This window comes from Penicillium malachiteum, assembly GCF_028827825.1.
Source record: "Penicillium malachiteum strain IBT 17515 chromosome Unknown utg000005l:1.0-9002435.0:326005.0-9005861.0, whole genome shotgun sequence".
Taxonomy (NCBI): domain Eukaryota; kingdom Fungi; phylum Ascomycota; class Eurotiomycetes; order Eurotiales; family Aspergillaceae; genus Penicillium; species Penicillium malachiteum.
In genome coordinates, this window is record NW_026643099.1 from 7387362 (window position 1) to 7400999 (window position 13638).

Here is a 13638-nt window from a genome sequence, read left to right on the forward strand (position 1 = left end):
CGACAAAGGAATAAAAAAAACCACGGTCGCATACTGAGAGAATAATCCACGACACAACGCGGAGAAGACAAGGCGTGGAGGCCCAAAAGTACCCTGCCCAGGTGGTAGGACGGGGCGGGCCGGGGTCAGTGATGAGTCATCAATAAATACATCACCTGGGCAATATGGGTACCTATCTACTAGGTACCATACCTAAGGTGTTGTTTGCCTGGCAGTCCATTCTGACTTTGGGCTCAGCTGAAATTGACGCAGGAACGGGGCCAGCCCAGGTCAGCAATGGAAAACAGCGAGGCGAATGGAATGTGGAGGAGCAAGGTAGTGTGGAGCCGCGCGCAGCGCCATAATACCCCTTTGATCCGCTACGGAGGTATGAAGTGCCGAAGACCGCAGGGCGATGTCTGTTGCATTTGGATGTACAGAGTACCTAGCCGTACGGCAAAGTCTCAGGAGTCATGAACGCCATTCTGTCGCTTCATTTTTCAAATTCTCAAGGCTGATCTACCCTGATCTAGAAAGTAAATCTCTGTGGCCCTGCCTTCCAATGACCATCACACCCGGACTTCTGCCTAAACGGCATGCATCACTGCTTGCATATCAATACAAGGATGAAACAGGGAATTGCGTATACATGCAAACTTTCTCTAAATTTTGGCATCTAGTCCGTGGAAATTCAAATTATTTGATTTTAACGTATGTATGGAGTACCTGGGTGGTACTACCGTACTAGTGAGATCTTGGCACCAATATCAAACAGAGTATGAAAATTTAAAGTGGATCAACAACAAACAATTCCTTCAACGACTCCCAGCACCCAATGTTGAGCAGGCTCACCAGAGGCAACATTGCTTCCGATGTGTAACACTGAGTGTCCTGACCCAAAAACTGACCCCACATCAATGTCACTTGCTTGGCCCACTGAAGTGACATTGTCACCTACGCGGCCCTGAAAGTGCTCATTCGCTTGAATAGACTTCACGAAGATTTTCCGGTTGTTGATTTCCTCGCATATGTGATGCTGTAGAGCTTGGTCTTGGCTGCCAATGACATTACCCATCGATCTCAAGGCATCAGAGTCCATAGACTGGGCCTCCTCCTGACAAAGTCGTGCTTGTTGATCAGCCGTTGAAGGGAAAAGCTCTATAAGGCTCTCTTAGCTTTCTCTCTTGTGCAAAGTCCACGCAATTCTATCTCGTTTTCGAGGCTTCAAACGCCCGTCGATGATTGCGCGCATAGTTTTGTGCAAACTGAAGTAAGGTTCATTCGTGGCGTTAGTTGCAGGACTCTGGTCCAAAAGGGAAAGTTCTTCTGGCGTATAGCCCTTCTTGAAACCAAAGGGGGGCTCGAAGGCAGTGGTGAAGGCTGTCGGAATTTCCTTTAGCCAACAGTAGGCTGTGATGATCTCATACTCTCCGTAGAGACTGGCGCTAAGCTGAGAATCTGGACCCGTTATCCCCATTGCTTTCCCCCATCTGGTTAAACGTAGCTCACTGGCTTCCAGTTTGCACAGAATAATACCAAAATTCCGTTCAAAGGCTCGTCCAACTTGAACATAGTGGTAATAATCCACGCATGATGTGAATATTGCCGGAATACCAGCGAGGGCGAGAGTAAAGCTAATAGGCTCCATGGCGACAGCTTGAATTGAAGTAATGGTGGTAGTAGCTGCAGTGTATAGTGTGTGGGAACAGCAGAATCTGAATACACACTCTACCTACTCGTCTGAAGAAAACTTCTACCTATTGAATGTCCGGAGATCTTGCGGGAGATACGGTCTTTGGCCACACAATTCCTGTCCGTCGTCGAGGTCTGATCCTCGTGGCCTTAGCAGCCCAGTTTGAATCACCGAGACCTGTATCTACTCCATGCACCCAAAAAGATACATATGTATGCGTTGGCGCAAATGGCTAGCATTCGAATGCCGAACGAGGGAAGCTCGTCACCTGGGCACATGCAGCATTGCAGCCACCACCCGGGTGCTCGAGATAACCTTGGATCAACATTTGAATGCGGGATTTGATCCCAACCCAGGTGAGAGCCATTTCTTCAAATGGCTAGTTGCATATATAGGTATGTACTAGGCTGCAAATGATACTTATAAAAAACGGTGAAAGGTCCAGGTCATCGTGAAACCTTGGAAGACGCTCCTTACCTGAGGACATGTATCTTTTATTCCATACCTGCATTTTGGAGGCTCTAGCCCAAATATAAACTTGTCCATAATCAAACCCACCAGTTGACCAGTGGACAATCCAAATCAGCCAACATCATGGCCGCTAGAAGTCCAGAAACACATACGCCATACATCAACGTACAGTCCGTCTCAGCCAGCAATGATGCCAATATTCAGATTGGTTTTATGTCTCACGAAAAAGACAGCTTGGAGACTTCATTAGCTAAGCTGCCTATTGCTTTCGAAGCGGCCTTCAACTCAAAGCACAATCAGAGTGAAGCACTCTGTCTTTTGAACACCCGCTTGGAGCTTCTTGACAGTATATCGATATGGATTGAGCATGATAACGAGAAGACAGTCTTTTGGCTTACCGGAATGGCTGGAACGGGCAAATCTACTGTCGCTCGTACCGTTGCTCGAAAATACTATGATTGAGGTCAGCTAGGTGGAAGCTTCTTCTTTTCAAAGGGCGGTGGAGATCTCAACAATGGCAACAAGCTAGTTACTACACTTGCATGGCGGCTAGCCATCAGAATACCCTTGACAAAACGGCACGTATGTGACGCTGTTAGGACAAATGAGGATATCACCACCCTGTCTCTCCACGACCAATGGGAGCGACTCATAATCAACTCGCTCTCACAAATAAGTTCGCAATCTTCGTCAACCATAATCCTATTCGTCATCGACGCGTTAGACGAATGCGATAGTGAAGGTGATATTTGGATCATCTTGAAATTTTTGACAACATCGAAGCTCTCCGCAAATATTCGACTGAAAATCTTCATTACAAGCAGACCGCATGTTGCAATACGTGGTGGGTTTCAAAGAACTGAAACCGAAGAGCACCAGGTTTTTATTTTACACGAGATCCCTTCTGCTTTAATCGACCGCGACCTGCAAATTTACTGATTGGCCAGGAAAGAAAATAATCAAACGCCTGGTTGAAATTGCTTATGGGCTCTTCATTTGGGCGTCCACAGCCTGTCGTTTTATTCGCGAGGATAAACGATTTGCGATCAAAAGACTCAAAAAATTGATTCATAGCCATCGCGTGAGCAAAGGTCCTGAAAAGCAGTTGGATCAGATATATACCACCGTTCTTCAAGAATCTATTGAACAAGGTACCGAAGATGACGGGGAGAGGGAGGAGCTGTACTCTATGCTCAGAGAGGTTTTGGGAAGTGTTCTGATACTTTGCGCTCCGTTGTCAATGGAATCTTTGTCAAGTCTACTTGGTATCCCTCCACAAGATATCAAAGACACGCTTGCCGATCTCCATACCGTCCTCAACATCCCTAGATCCATGGCCCAAACTATGCGATTGCATCATCCCACATTCCGAGACTGTTAGACAAGAAGCGCTGCAGCGACGCCAAACTTTGGGTTGACGCTACGCTAGCGCACAAAGAGTTCTCTGAGCGCTGTGTGGATTCGATGTCAAAACACCTCAAGAGAAACATTTGTGAGCTTAAATCACCAGGCACATTTGTCAAGGACATCGAGCCTACTCAAATCGAGCAGCATATACCGCTCGATCTCCAGTATCCCTGTCTCTATTGAGTCAGACATTGTCAACAGGGTGGAATCCACCTACGAGATGGTGACAAGCTCCACAAATTCTTCCAAGAATTCTTTCTTTACTGGCTCGAGGCAGTCAATCTCATGGGTAAGGGTGATGAAATGGGGGCAATAATTAGGCTTTATCATGCCCTTCTCAAGGTAAGTATCTTTATCCACCCACGCAAAATTCCCTTGTTAATTCCAGGAATATTTTAGCCAGCAGATAATAGGCGTCAGCTTGCATTTGCCAAAGATGCACGACGGTTCATTTTCAAATTCCAGAACATCATCAAACAAGCACCTTTGCAGGTATACTGTGCGGCTCTTGTGTTTATTCAACCAACAAATGAGCTTAAAATCATTTTTGGCATCTAATGAAGCCCTGGATTCAAAATTTGCGGATTGCAGAAGCAAACGTACTCAAACCGAAGGACGAGTTCAACTATGTCAGTGATCTTGCCTTCACCCCAGACAGCAGTGGAATTGCCTCAGGCTCCAGCTTTCAGGCTGTCTGATTTTGGGACATCAAAAAAATTCCCGAGTCTGCGAATTTGAGGGCTCAATAGACAAAATGAGCTCTTTTTCCATTTCCCCGACGGTAAACTGCTTACCGCCAGGTCGGATGACTTCACAGTTATGATTTGGGACCCGAAGAAAAGAACATTGCTTTTCTCCATTCAGGGTGGGTCAACTCTTTAATATTCTCTCCAGATGGAAACTTCCTCGCTTCAGGTTCAATGGATGAGACTGTGGCATTTTGGAATGTTGCAACAGGTCAAGAGATGGGAAGAATTTCAAATCAATGCACCTGTGTGAATTCGGCCACTTTCTCGCCAGATGGGCGCTTTATAGCAACTAGGTCTGTCGATAACTTGGTCAGACTATGGAAATTTCCTACTTCCTCGCAAGAGATTGAAAGGATTTTTGATGGTCATTCAGGTTGCATCAACTCGGTCCGGTTCTCCCCGAAGGACAGTTCGTCCTTACTGAATCTGACGACATGACAGTGAGGCTATGGCAGACGTCGACAGGAGAAGAAAAGCAAATATTCAGAGGTCATACCAAAAAGATCATGGCGGTTGCATTTTCCTTGGACGCTTCTTTGGTTGTGTCCGGCTCAGAGGATAAGACTGTGTGAATTTGCGATGCCGGCAGTGGCAGCACACTGCGTACGATTGAAGCTTACAGGAGCGGCATCAACTCAGTATTATTCTCTCCAAACAACCAGATTATGGCATCAAGCTCGTTTGATGAAGTTCGAGTTTGAGACACGAGCAATTGGACTTTACTGGGGAAGCTTGAGGACTTCGAGGAAGATGTCAATTCTGGAATATTAGCAACACAACGACCATTTTTCGAGGATTGGGCCATATTGTCGCAAAATTTCAATCCTTGAAAGCTCATTCCAGCACCGTGACCTGTATTGCGGTATCTCACGATGGTAAATGCTTTGCCTCTGGGTCGCAAGATACGACCATCAAGCTATGGACATCTGGTGCTGAGAGTTGGACCCTCAAAGGTCATACTGATTGTGTCAATCATCTCTCATTCTCTGCAAATAGCCTCTTGATTGCGTCTGCACTGAATGATTGCACGGTCCGATTATGGAATACAGGCACAGGAATATGGGATCCTGACACGGGAATGGCCCTATACACACTAAAAGGTCATTCAAGTCCAGTGGTTGGTCTGCAATTGTCCCCTGACAGTCTTTACGTTGCAACCTGGTCAGCGGATGCCACAGCTCTTCTTTGGAACAGGCAATCTCAGAAATCAATGAGTCTAAAAGGCTATTCTTCAACTGTTAATTCTGTCACTTTTTCACCAAAAGGTGACATTCTCCTTTCGTCTTCAGAAGACAACACAATGCGGCTTTGGACGAGAAGCGGAACGGCATGTGGAATCATCAAAACCGGCCGGTCCCCAATTCAATCAGCCGCATTATCCCCAAGCAATCGATTTATCGTATCCTGCTCCATGGATGGATCAGTACAGCTATGGGATTTGGAGATAAAGCGTGTTCAAGAGCTAGCCAAGTTCGATGTCCAGGTTCGTGACTTGTCTTTCTCAAGTTGTGGTCGATACATTGAGACTGATCGAGGACTGTTGGATCTTGATGCATTTGCCCTCCCTTTTATGTTTTCCCCCCTCCAAGTCTGATTCTATGAATGCACTTTTTGTTACCCAAGATTGGATTTTGCGTGGTTTGACGAACATACTTTGGCTGCCGGAGGAGTATTATTCAACTTGCGTGGCTACTCGTGGCTCACAGATTGCCATTGGTCATTATTCTGGGGCTATCTCGTTTATTGAAGCTTGATTTATTCTTGATACGTCTGATTATATTCTACAAGCCATGGAGAAGATATCTGATTATTTGTTTATATGCAATGCTATCCAAGTTGTTCAACCTGCTCTTAAAGCCTTTCTTGAGATGCCAGTGTCACCTTCCTAAAACAGAACCCATTAAAGATTAGGCTACCGTGTTTGATTTAATATTCAGTACACCATTCCTCAGCTTTGATAACAGCCTCCACACTAAGCTCATACTTCAAATCAACCTGTTAAAGAAATCAGGTAATATTTCAGCCTACCTACAGTGAATTAGGCTGGAAAATGCCTAATAAGCTCTACTTTGGTTCCTCCAAATTTATCAAGGTCCGGATTAAGCTCATCAATCATACGCTTTAGCTGAGCGCACATATATTCGATAGGGTTAAGATCAGGTGAATAGGGCGGCTAGTCGATTGTATTAGAACTCGTCTTAAATAAGCAATTTTTAATAGTATTGGCTGTGTGAATAGGGACATTATCATACCCAATCTTTAGTTGTAATTTAAAGTAAAATTTCCTCGAGGACCTTAAGATATTGGGGTTGGAAAGCGTGGTTGCGAAAATGTGTATATGGGGCCGACCGTACGAGAACTTATGATGAGTGTATGTATTTGCCCCCTTCTTGGATTAAATCTTCGACTAACTTTAGCTTCCAGGTCCCTATAAATCGCCTGGCACGCTGGTAATTTCACTCGCGAAGCCTTTCTACCACTGACCAACAGTCCTTTGATTTGCTTCGCGAAGCACCTTGTCAACAACTTTGTCAATCTCATAATAATACATCCAGGATGGGGAACTCTGCGATATTCTCCTGACCCGCTCCGAAAGTTCCTCATCAATTGAGAGCCGCTCGTCCAAGAGAGCCTTTTTGATTGACGAAAACTCGCCAATGGCTTCAACAAGGCGCTTGTAATGGGGAGATCTAATTTTGTCAAACATCTCAAGCCCATCGCACACGGAGATCTCCTGTTGCCACCCCCAGTCAAGAATTCTTCCCAATTTGTATACATCTTCTAGTGCAAATCCAGCACCCGACCCAAAGTTTCCTTGCAAGGGATGTGAAGCATCGCCGACGAAGGCGGTATTGCCATTGCATACAATACTCTCAAGCGAGGGCCAGAAAGTAATGCAAATTCTTGTGTTTCGCTTTTACCTGCAAGTCGTAGTATTCCTCGCACCGGGACACAAAAGTCGTCAAATTCAAGAAGTAGATCATTCAAGTCGAAAGGTCGACCCCAACTGACAGCATCTTGATCTGGCTTTGGTCGGCGAATACGGGCTGTCACTTCAAAGTTGTCATCTCCAAGGGGACAAGTGTAGACGTATAGGCCGCTGGTGCTCTTCCAAAAGACCGGTGCCGATGGGATTCCGCTGATCTTTAAGGCTTCAATCTTGCTAACGACAGTGCGGTAGATGAGTCGTCCGTCCTGTCTGAGGCTGTAACTGGGAAAGGTAAACCTTCGGACAACCTAACAGAGGATAAAAGTTTAGCTTCACCCAGATCAATATGCAATTTAGCGCCTTCAATATGTATCCTACCGATCTGATGCCGTCCGCTGCCACCAGGCTGGATGATTTCTACGCGACATGCTTATGCTGCATTGATGTTAGAGCAGGGTCACATCAAGAGGCTGCCCAGGCGTACTCAGAGGATCTCGGACTAGATGGCTCACTTACGCGAGTACATCAACATCCCTATAATGTTTGGGCATTGCATGGCTATCATGAGTGTTTGCTGCGTCTCGGGAGAAAGCCAGAAGCTCAAATCATCAACCAGCAGCTTGAGCTTGCATTGTCCTTCGCTGATGTTCCTATCAAATCCTCTTGTTTCTGTCGGCTTGAAGTTCCCTCCATAAACGAGTCAGTTGTGTGCCACAAATGATTGTGTCTAAACCCTTCGCTCATAGCCTAGTCGCAGATTACTGCGTTGCGTATCCCAAATTCCTTCTTTCGTATCTAATAAGAAAGAAATTACAAATTTACCAAAACGATTTCGTTGTATCTGAATAATCTACTCGCTCACTATTCGACCAGGGACTGATAATAGGAAAGCTGTGACTGTAGATTGCAACTATAGGTTTAATATCAAGAATAAAATGAACATTTGAAATAACTCAAGATGCCCCTGCCTTGATCTCCAGGTCCTGGAGCGATAATTTGTCTCTGATCTTTATCAACGGAAAACCGGGGATTGTTCCTTCTATCGGGCTTTGATCGATGACTCGATTTTTCCGCACTCCACATCCTTCGGCCACTCTCGGCCAGCGATCCATACTTAAGACTAACCGCCAGGGCGCGATACCATAGATAACTGTCAACGTCTTTTGATTTCATTTTGCACTCTTGGCAACTGTTACCTGACTTGAAGGGTTTCATTCTGGACCGAATCTGCCAGCATGACTCAAGAAATGATCTCGCCCGTTCCGGCTAGTGCCGAGTACTATGATCTTTGCTCGTTTGGCCATACCATTACTACAACCAGTGTCGATACACAAATTTGGTTCAACCGCGGCTTGACATGGGTCTACCCATTCAATCATATCGAAGGTGCTTATTGCTTTGAGCAAGCTATTGCTCATGATCCGAATTGCGCGATGGCGTACTGGGTCTTGCGTGTGATGTTGGTCCCAATTACAACAAGCCATGGGAAAAGTTCGACTTGGGCGACCTTCATACTTCCGTACAAAGAGGTTACGATGCTTCCCAAAGGGCCAAAGAGTCTGCTGTGAATGCTACACCTCTCGAGCAAGCTCTCATTGAAGCGATCCAGTACCGATTTTTGTCCAGTAAGCCTGCCACGGATTACCCGGCTCTGAATAAAGGCTATGCCGATGCCATGAAGCTGGTTTATGACAAGTTTGGTCACGATCTTGACGTTGCAACAATTTATGCCGATGCGTTGATGAATATTACGCCTTGGGCTTTATGGGATCTTTTTACTGGCAAACCAAATCCTAATGCCCCCACCCTACAGGCGCAAGCCGTACTAGAGCGGGCACTGGCTCAAGAGAAAGATGGCGCGGATAAAAACCCTGGATTAATTCATCTATACATCCACTTCATTGAAATGTCACCCAATCCAGAGCTTGGCATCAATGCCGCCGACAAGTTGAGAGATCTTGTTCCAGATCCTGGTCACATTCAACATATGCCCACTCACTTGGATATCTTGGTGGGTTATTGGCGACGTTCTACCGTCTTCACGACTATCACTCCTTGATTTATGCGGCCATATTCGCTGGTAAATCAAAGGCAGCTCTTGACGCGGTCACCCGCATGGAATCAACTGTACCTGAAGAGGTTCTTCGCATCCAGTCACCTCCGATGGCTGACTGGCTGGAACAATTTATGGGCATTTGTCTTCACGTTATGGTGCGATTCGGCATTTGGGAGGAACTCAAGCTCAAAGAGCTACCCCACGACCGGGAATTATTTGCAGGTACCACAGCTACGACCCATTATGCCCGAGGTCTCGCATTTGCAGCTACAGGTGATATCGCCTCAGCCCGGACAGAGCAAAGCCTGTTCCTTCAAGCTTGGGCTCAAGTTTCAGAAACCCGTCGAGCCTATAACGGCAAGATGGTGGACGTTCTTAAGGTCGCAGCTGCTATGATGGAGGGAGAAATTGATTACCGCTGTCAGAGTTATGACAAGGCCTTTGAATCCCTTCGCCGTGCTATTGATCTTGAAGATAACCTTCCTTACAGTGAGCCTTGGTCATGGATGCAGCCAGTTCGTCATGCCTATGCTGCGTTGCTCATGGAGCAAGGCCATCTGGAAAAAGCAGAGCGCACCTATCGCGCTGATCTAGAATTCGACACGACTGTTATTCATCCTCGCCGCCATCCCAACAACGTTTGGTCACTTCAAGGTTACCATGAGTGTCTTATTCGACTGGGCAAAACGAACGAAGCTCTCATGATTGAGCAGTCGACCAAGCTAGCTCTTGCTGTTGCCGATGTGCCGATTAAGTCCTCATGTTTTTGCCGTTTGGATACCACTGGAGCGCCCAACGTCAACGGATGTTGCTCCACTCAAAATGAAGGTTGAAACACCAGAAGCCTCCATTCCAAGATCGACACTCGAACCACCAAAGCTCTAGACCTTGATATCTCATTTTTAACCACGGGATATTAGGCCTTTAGTGAATTCAACAATTCATATAAAGTTTTGATAAATGATGGATCGGTGCATAACGACCTGATTACATATTTTTGAATCTGATAGGGCAGGTGATCATTATAGATAGTATGATGAAAATAAAAGGCAGCGACAAAGTGGAAAAAAAATGTAAAGACAGGGGAAAAAAAAGAAAGGAGGAAATGAGTGTGGGAGGAGTAAAGACCGTGTGAGTTCAGGGGAGAACTTGAAAAATAAGGAAACAAAGAGGTGAAAAGGAGTAAGATCATTTTTAGTCTATAGTAGCGAGTGGCGGATCCTTCAGATCGGCTATATTCACCTTTTTCCAGCGCGACTGAATAATTTGAAATTCTAGTGTCAAAATTGTTTTGAATATTAGTTCTATCATTGTTATACCAATTTGATGGTCGGATCAACCGGTGGACAAATTGAAAGTATATAAGGTAGATGAATTACAATATATTATGGTCAATGATACTAATACACCCACATCGAACATACTATTTTCGCCCAGGTCCGACCTAGGCATCATTTTAAGCAGGACAGGCCAAGACTGTCACAACCTCTGTCACTTGAACGGTCAGAGTGACACCGTCATCTCGAGAGCTGGTTTCCACATCGATAATTGCACCAGTAGGGATCGGTGCTTCTACTGGAACTCGAACTGTAGTCGTATAAGCCTCGCTAGTCTCAGTGGACACAGAGGTAATCATGTCAGACGGCTGGCATTTCTCTTTCCACGGTGGACACACACTAATAGAATGGGTGCGGGTTTCATATACAGTAGAGGTATGAATCGAGTAAATAGACGTAGCAGTGGGAATTGTGTGTGTCACTGGGGAGGGAGTCTTTATGGAAAAGGGGCAATCTTTCACTGTCAATGGGCACTGGTAGACGGTCGAGATGACAGTGGTATAGCTAGTTTCGGTAGTGAGGTCAGCGCTCGCTGGTATGCGACTAGGAGCGTTGCCTGGAATAGATGTAGTCTGAGCATTCACAGTACTACTGGTTGAAGCTTCAAAGGGCTTGGTAAAGGCGGAATTGCGGAGAGAGGAAGGCTGCATTTCCAAGGAAGACGATTGAGATGCAACAATAACTCCCAAAAGACTCGTAGAACTGGTTGAGGATGCTTGTAGCGTTTGTGAGGATACCAATGATGATCGCAAACTCGTCGAAGGTTGGTGAGGTGATGAAGAAGGGGATATGATTCCAATGGAAGAAGAGGAGCTCGGTAATGAGCTTGAGGATGACCCCTTAGGAGGGATGGATGAAGCCTTGACAGATGCAGAACTGGAGGATGAGTTTGGGGAAGCAGTGTGTGATGATGACCAAGAACTTGCAGCAGAAGACTTGGAAGGAACAGATGAAACCTTGACGGATACAGAGCTGGATGAAGAGACTGCCGAGGCGGAAGATTGAGTCGTGCTAGATGTCACTGGCGATGAAATCCGTGTCTGAGAAGGAGTCGGGGTCGGGGTCCGGGTCGAAACAATAACAGTTGAGGTAAAGAGCGTAGTATAGTCAATTGTCAACACCACTGTTTCAGTGGTACGTGTTGTTGAAGTGACCATTTCCACAGCACATGGATTGGTAGTGAAAATATCAATGGCTGAGATCGACGCAGCAGCTGTCACTGGGGTTGGTGAGCCGCTTACCAAGTAGCAGTAGGTACTCTCAGCGCCGAGTCCTTCATAAGTGTAGAGATAGAGTCCTGAGCAAGAGGAAACAGCGGTGCAGAATTGATAGCATTCCGAATAAGGGATATTTGAATAATCGCGGATTTGGGTTGCGCCGGAAAGAGATATGCCTCCACAGCTCGCAGAGTAGTACAGAGAGCCCACACTCCAGACTCCATTCTGGCAAGACTTGGTCAGAGGAGTGCTTTCCACCGAACAGGAGCTGGTAGTGATGATGATGGGATAAACGCTGGTAGTGGTCTCGGTCACGGTGCTCTGGCCAGTCTCCGTGATGGTTATTAGGGATGTGGATGCCTCCACAGAGCCCAGCAGAGCCAAGAATAGAAATGATATCCAGATCCGGGGCTCTTTCATTTTGAGATGATAAAGGAAAGACGAGGGGTGAGAAAAGAATATGAAAAACCTCAGAAATAAAGCAAAAACCCCTTATTTATTGTGTTTTCGGTGTTCATGTAGTGAACCGATCGGCTAGTATCACCGCTTATAGTTCACAGATTTTGTTTTTATTTTATGTTTTTCTATTTGATATGAGGCTAGCCGGAAACGCTCTAGTTTATGCGGAATTGTGAGTCTTATTTGGCACTAGATTATCGTGTCCACAACGTCTCCACTGCTCAAAGAAAGTTGTTCCTGGTCAATTTTGCCGGGCCAACCAGAGCTCCCTGAGAGGCTGAAGAACTAGATTTTCCGAGTTTTATGTTGAATGTCGTGGGAGTCTTGAACGGTAGCGGCCCGTTCTGTCTGACACCCTGTAGTTAAGATATCTGGGTTGACTTGTAGAACAGCATTGAATTCGGAAGCTTCCGAAATATGGGTGATATATGCTTTGATCAGTTCCAATGATGTAAATTCGCCAGCTCTGAGTCCTTCCTGCGCTCTCTCAATGGTGATATTAAGCAAGGATAGCTCCGAGTCAGTTGAGCCAGGACGAAGGTTAGCTGTCACCGAGACCATAGGACCCAACATTTGAATCTGTAAGAACATACTCAGAGTAATTTTCATGGTCACAGCTCTTCTGTATGGATTATTCAAAATGATGTGAAATCTCAGTAAAATCAAGAGCAATGCGACCGTGCGTCGGAATTTATATACCATATACAAGCACAATTGGTCCGTCGAGCTTCGGTGTAATCAGGTAGGAAAGTCCAGGACGTTGGCTAACATAAAGCGAGAACTGAAAGACTCAGAAATATGTTCTGACAAGAATCCTTCCACCGAAAGACCGGGGATGCAAGAATTAGTCAAAAGCAGATAAAAGTCACTAGCGATCGACTGAGAGAATGCACGGCTTCTCTCCTTGATGAGGCTCTGGTAGTTAGCTACCACACCTCATGCATGGCCCAGAATCAGGGCGGGAAAGCCTTCAAGTTACGGTCTTCCAGGCTCTAATTGCCTGGCATATATCACCCACAAATAACATGCCAGACCATTTGCAGGAGTTCTTGCCATCTCGGGCCATCAAGTTGAAATGGACCGACGATATCCAATCGCTCCGGCAATGTGGGCTCCCTCATGCAAGTGTGTACGGAATGCGATAGCGGCCACAGCTCACATGCCTATTTTGGAATAGATTACAGACCGCCTAGGCTACCGCTCTTACACAGTTTTGAAATTCAGGCTAATACTAACAAAGACCCACGCTCCCCGCGGCATCACATCTCACTGCCAGTGACCTGCCTGGACCACAGCGTCACCTGGAAGACCCTGGTGCCTTAAATTAAGACGTGACTATCG

At 46.0% G+C, this 13638-nt stretch overlaps 6 protein-coding genes across 6 annotated transcripts; 3 read left to right on the forward strand and 3 right to left on the reverse strand.

The window, feature by feature from the left end:
- Nucleotides 1-164: 164 nt before the first annotated feature.
- N7483_012732 (uncharacterized protein) lies at nucleotides 165-344 on the forward strand (the record flags this gene model as incomplete). Its single annotated transcript, XM_057096159.1, has 1 exon — nucleotides 165-344. One exon carries the CDS (start codon nucleotides 165-167, stop codon nucleotides 342-344), a length of 180 nt encoding a protein of 59 aa, XP_056942130.1.
- Nucleotides 345-775: 431 nt separating this feature from the next.
- N7483_012733 (uncharacterized protein) lies at nucleotides 776-1627 on the reverse strand (the record flags this gene model as incomplete). The annotated part of the gene is made up of 2 exons (XM_057096160.1): nucleotides 776-1137; nucleotides 1210-1627. 2 exons carry the CDS (start codon nucleotides 1625-1627, stop codon nucleotides 776-778), a joined length of 780 nt encoding a protein of 259 aa, XP_056942131.1.
- A 639-nt stretch (nucleotides 1628-2266) lies between these two features.
- On the forward strand, nucleotides 2267-4108 carry N7483_012734 (vegetative incompatibility protein HET-E-1; the record flags this gene model as incomplete). The annotated part of the gene is made up of 6 exons (XM_057096161.1): nucleotides 2267-2581; nucleotides 2639-2987; nucleotides 3091-3519; nucleotides 3573-3714; nucleotides 3739-3892; nucleotides 3950-4108. The coding sequence occupies 6 exons, from the start codon at nucleotides 2267-2269 to the stop codon at nucleotides 4106-4108; spliced, it is 1548 nt and encodes a 515-aa protein (XP_056942132.1).
- A 2664-nt stretch (nucleotides 4109-6772) lies between these two features.
- On the reverse strand, nucleotides 6773-7656 carry N7483_012735 (Monooxygenase FAD-binding; the record flags this gene model as incomplete). The annotated part of the gene is made up of 3 exons (XM_057096162.1): nucleotides 6773-7213; nucleotides 7246-7504; nucleotides 7607-7656. The coding sequence occupies 3 exons, from the start codon at nucleotides 7654-7656 to the stop codon at nucleotides 6773-6775; spliced, it is 750 nt and encodes a 249-aa protein (XP_056942133.1).
- An 807-nt stretch (nucleotides 7657-8463) lies between these two features.
- Nucleotides 8464-10117, forward strand: N7483_012736 (tetratricopeptide repeat protein; the record flags this gene model as incomplete). The annotated part of the gene is made up of 3 exons (XM_057096163.1): nucleotides 8464-8687; nucleotides 8756-9239; nucleotides 9320-10117. 3 exons carry the CDS (start codon nucleotides 8464-8466, stop codon nucleotides 10115-10117), a joined length of 1506 nt encoding a protein of 501 aa, XP_056942134.1.
- Nucleotides 10118-10740: 623 nt separating this feature from the next.
- Nucleotides 10741-12258, reverse strand: N7483_012737 (uncharacterized protein; the record flags this gene model as incomplete). Its single annotated transcript, XM_057096164.1, has 1 exon — nucleotides 10741-12258. The coding sequence occupies one exon, from the start codon at nucleotides 12256-12258 to the stop codon at nucleotides 10741-10743; it is 1518 nt and encodes a 505-aa protein (XP_056942135.1).
- Nucleotides 12259-13638: the final 1380 nt, after the last annotated feature.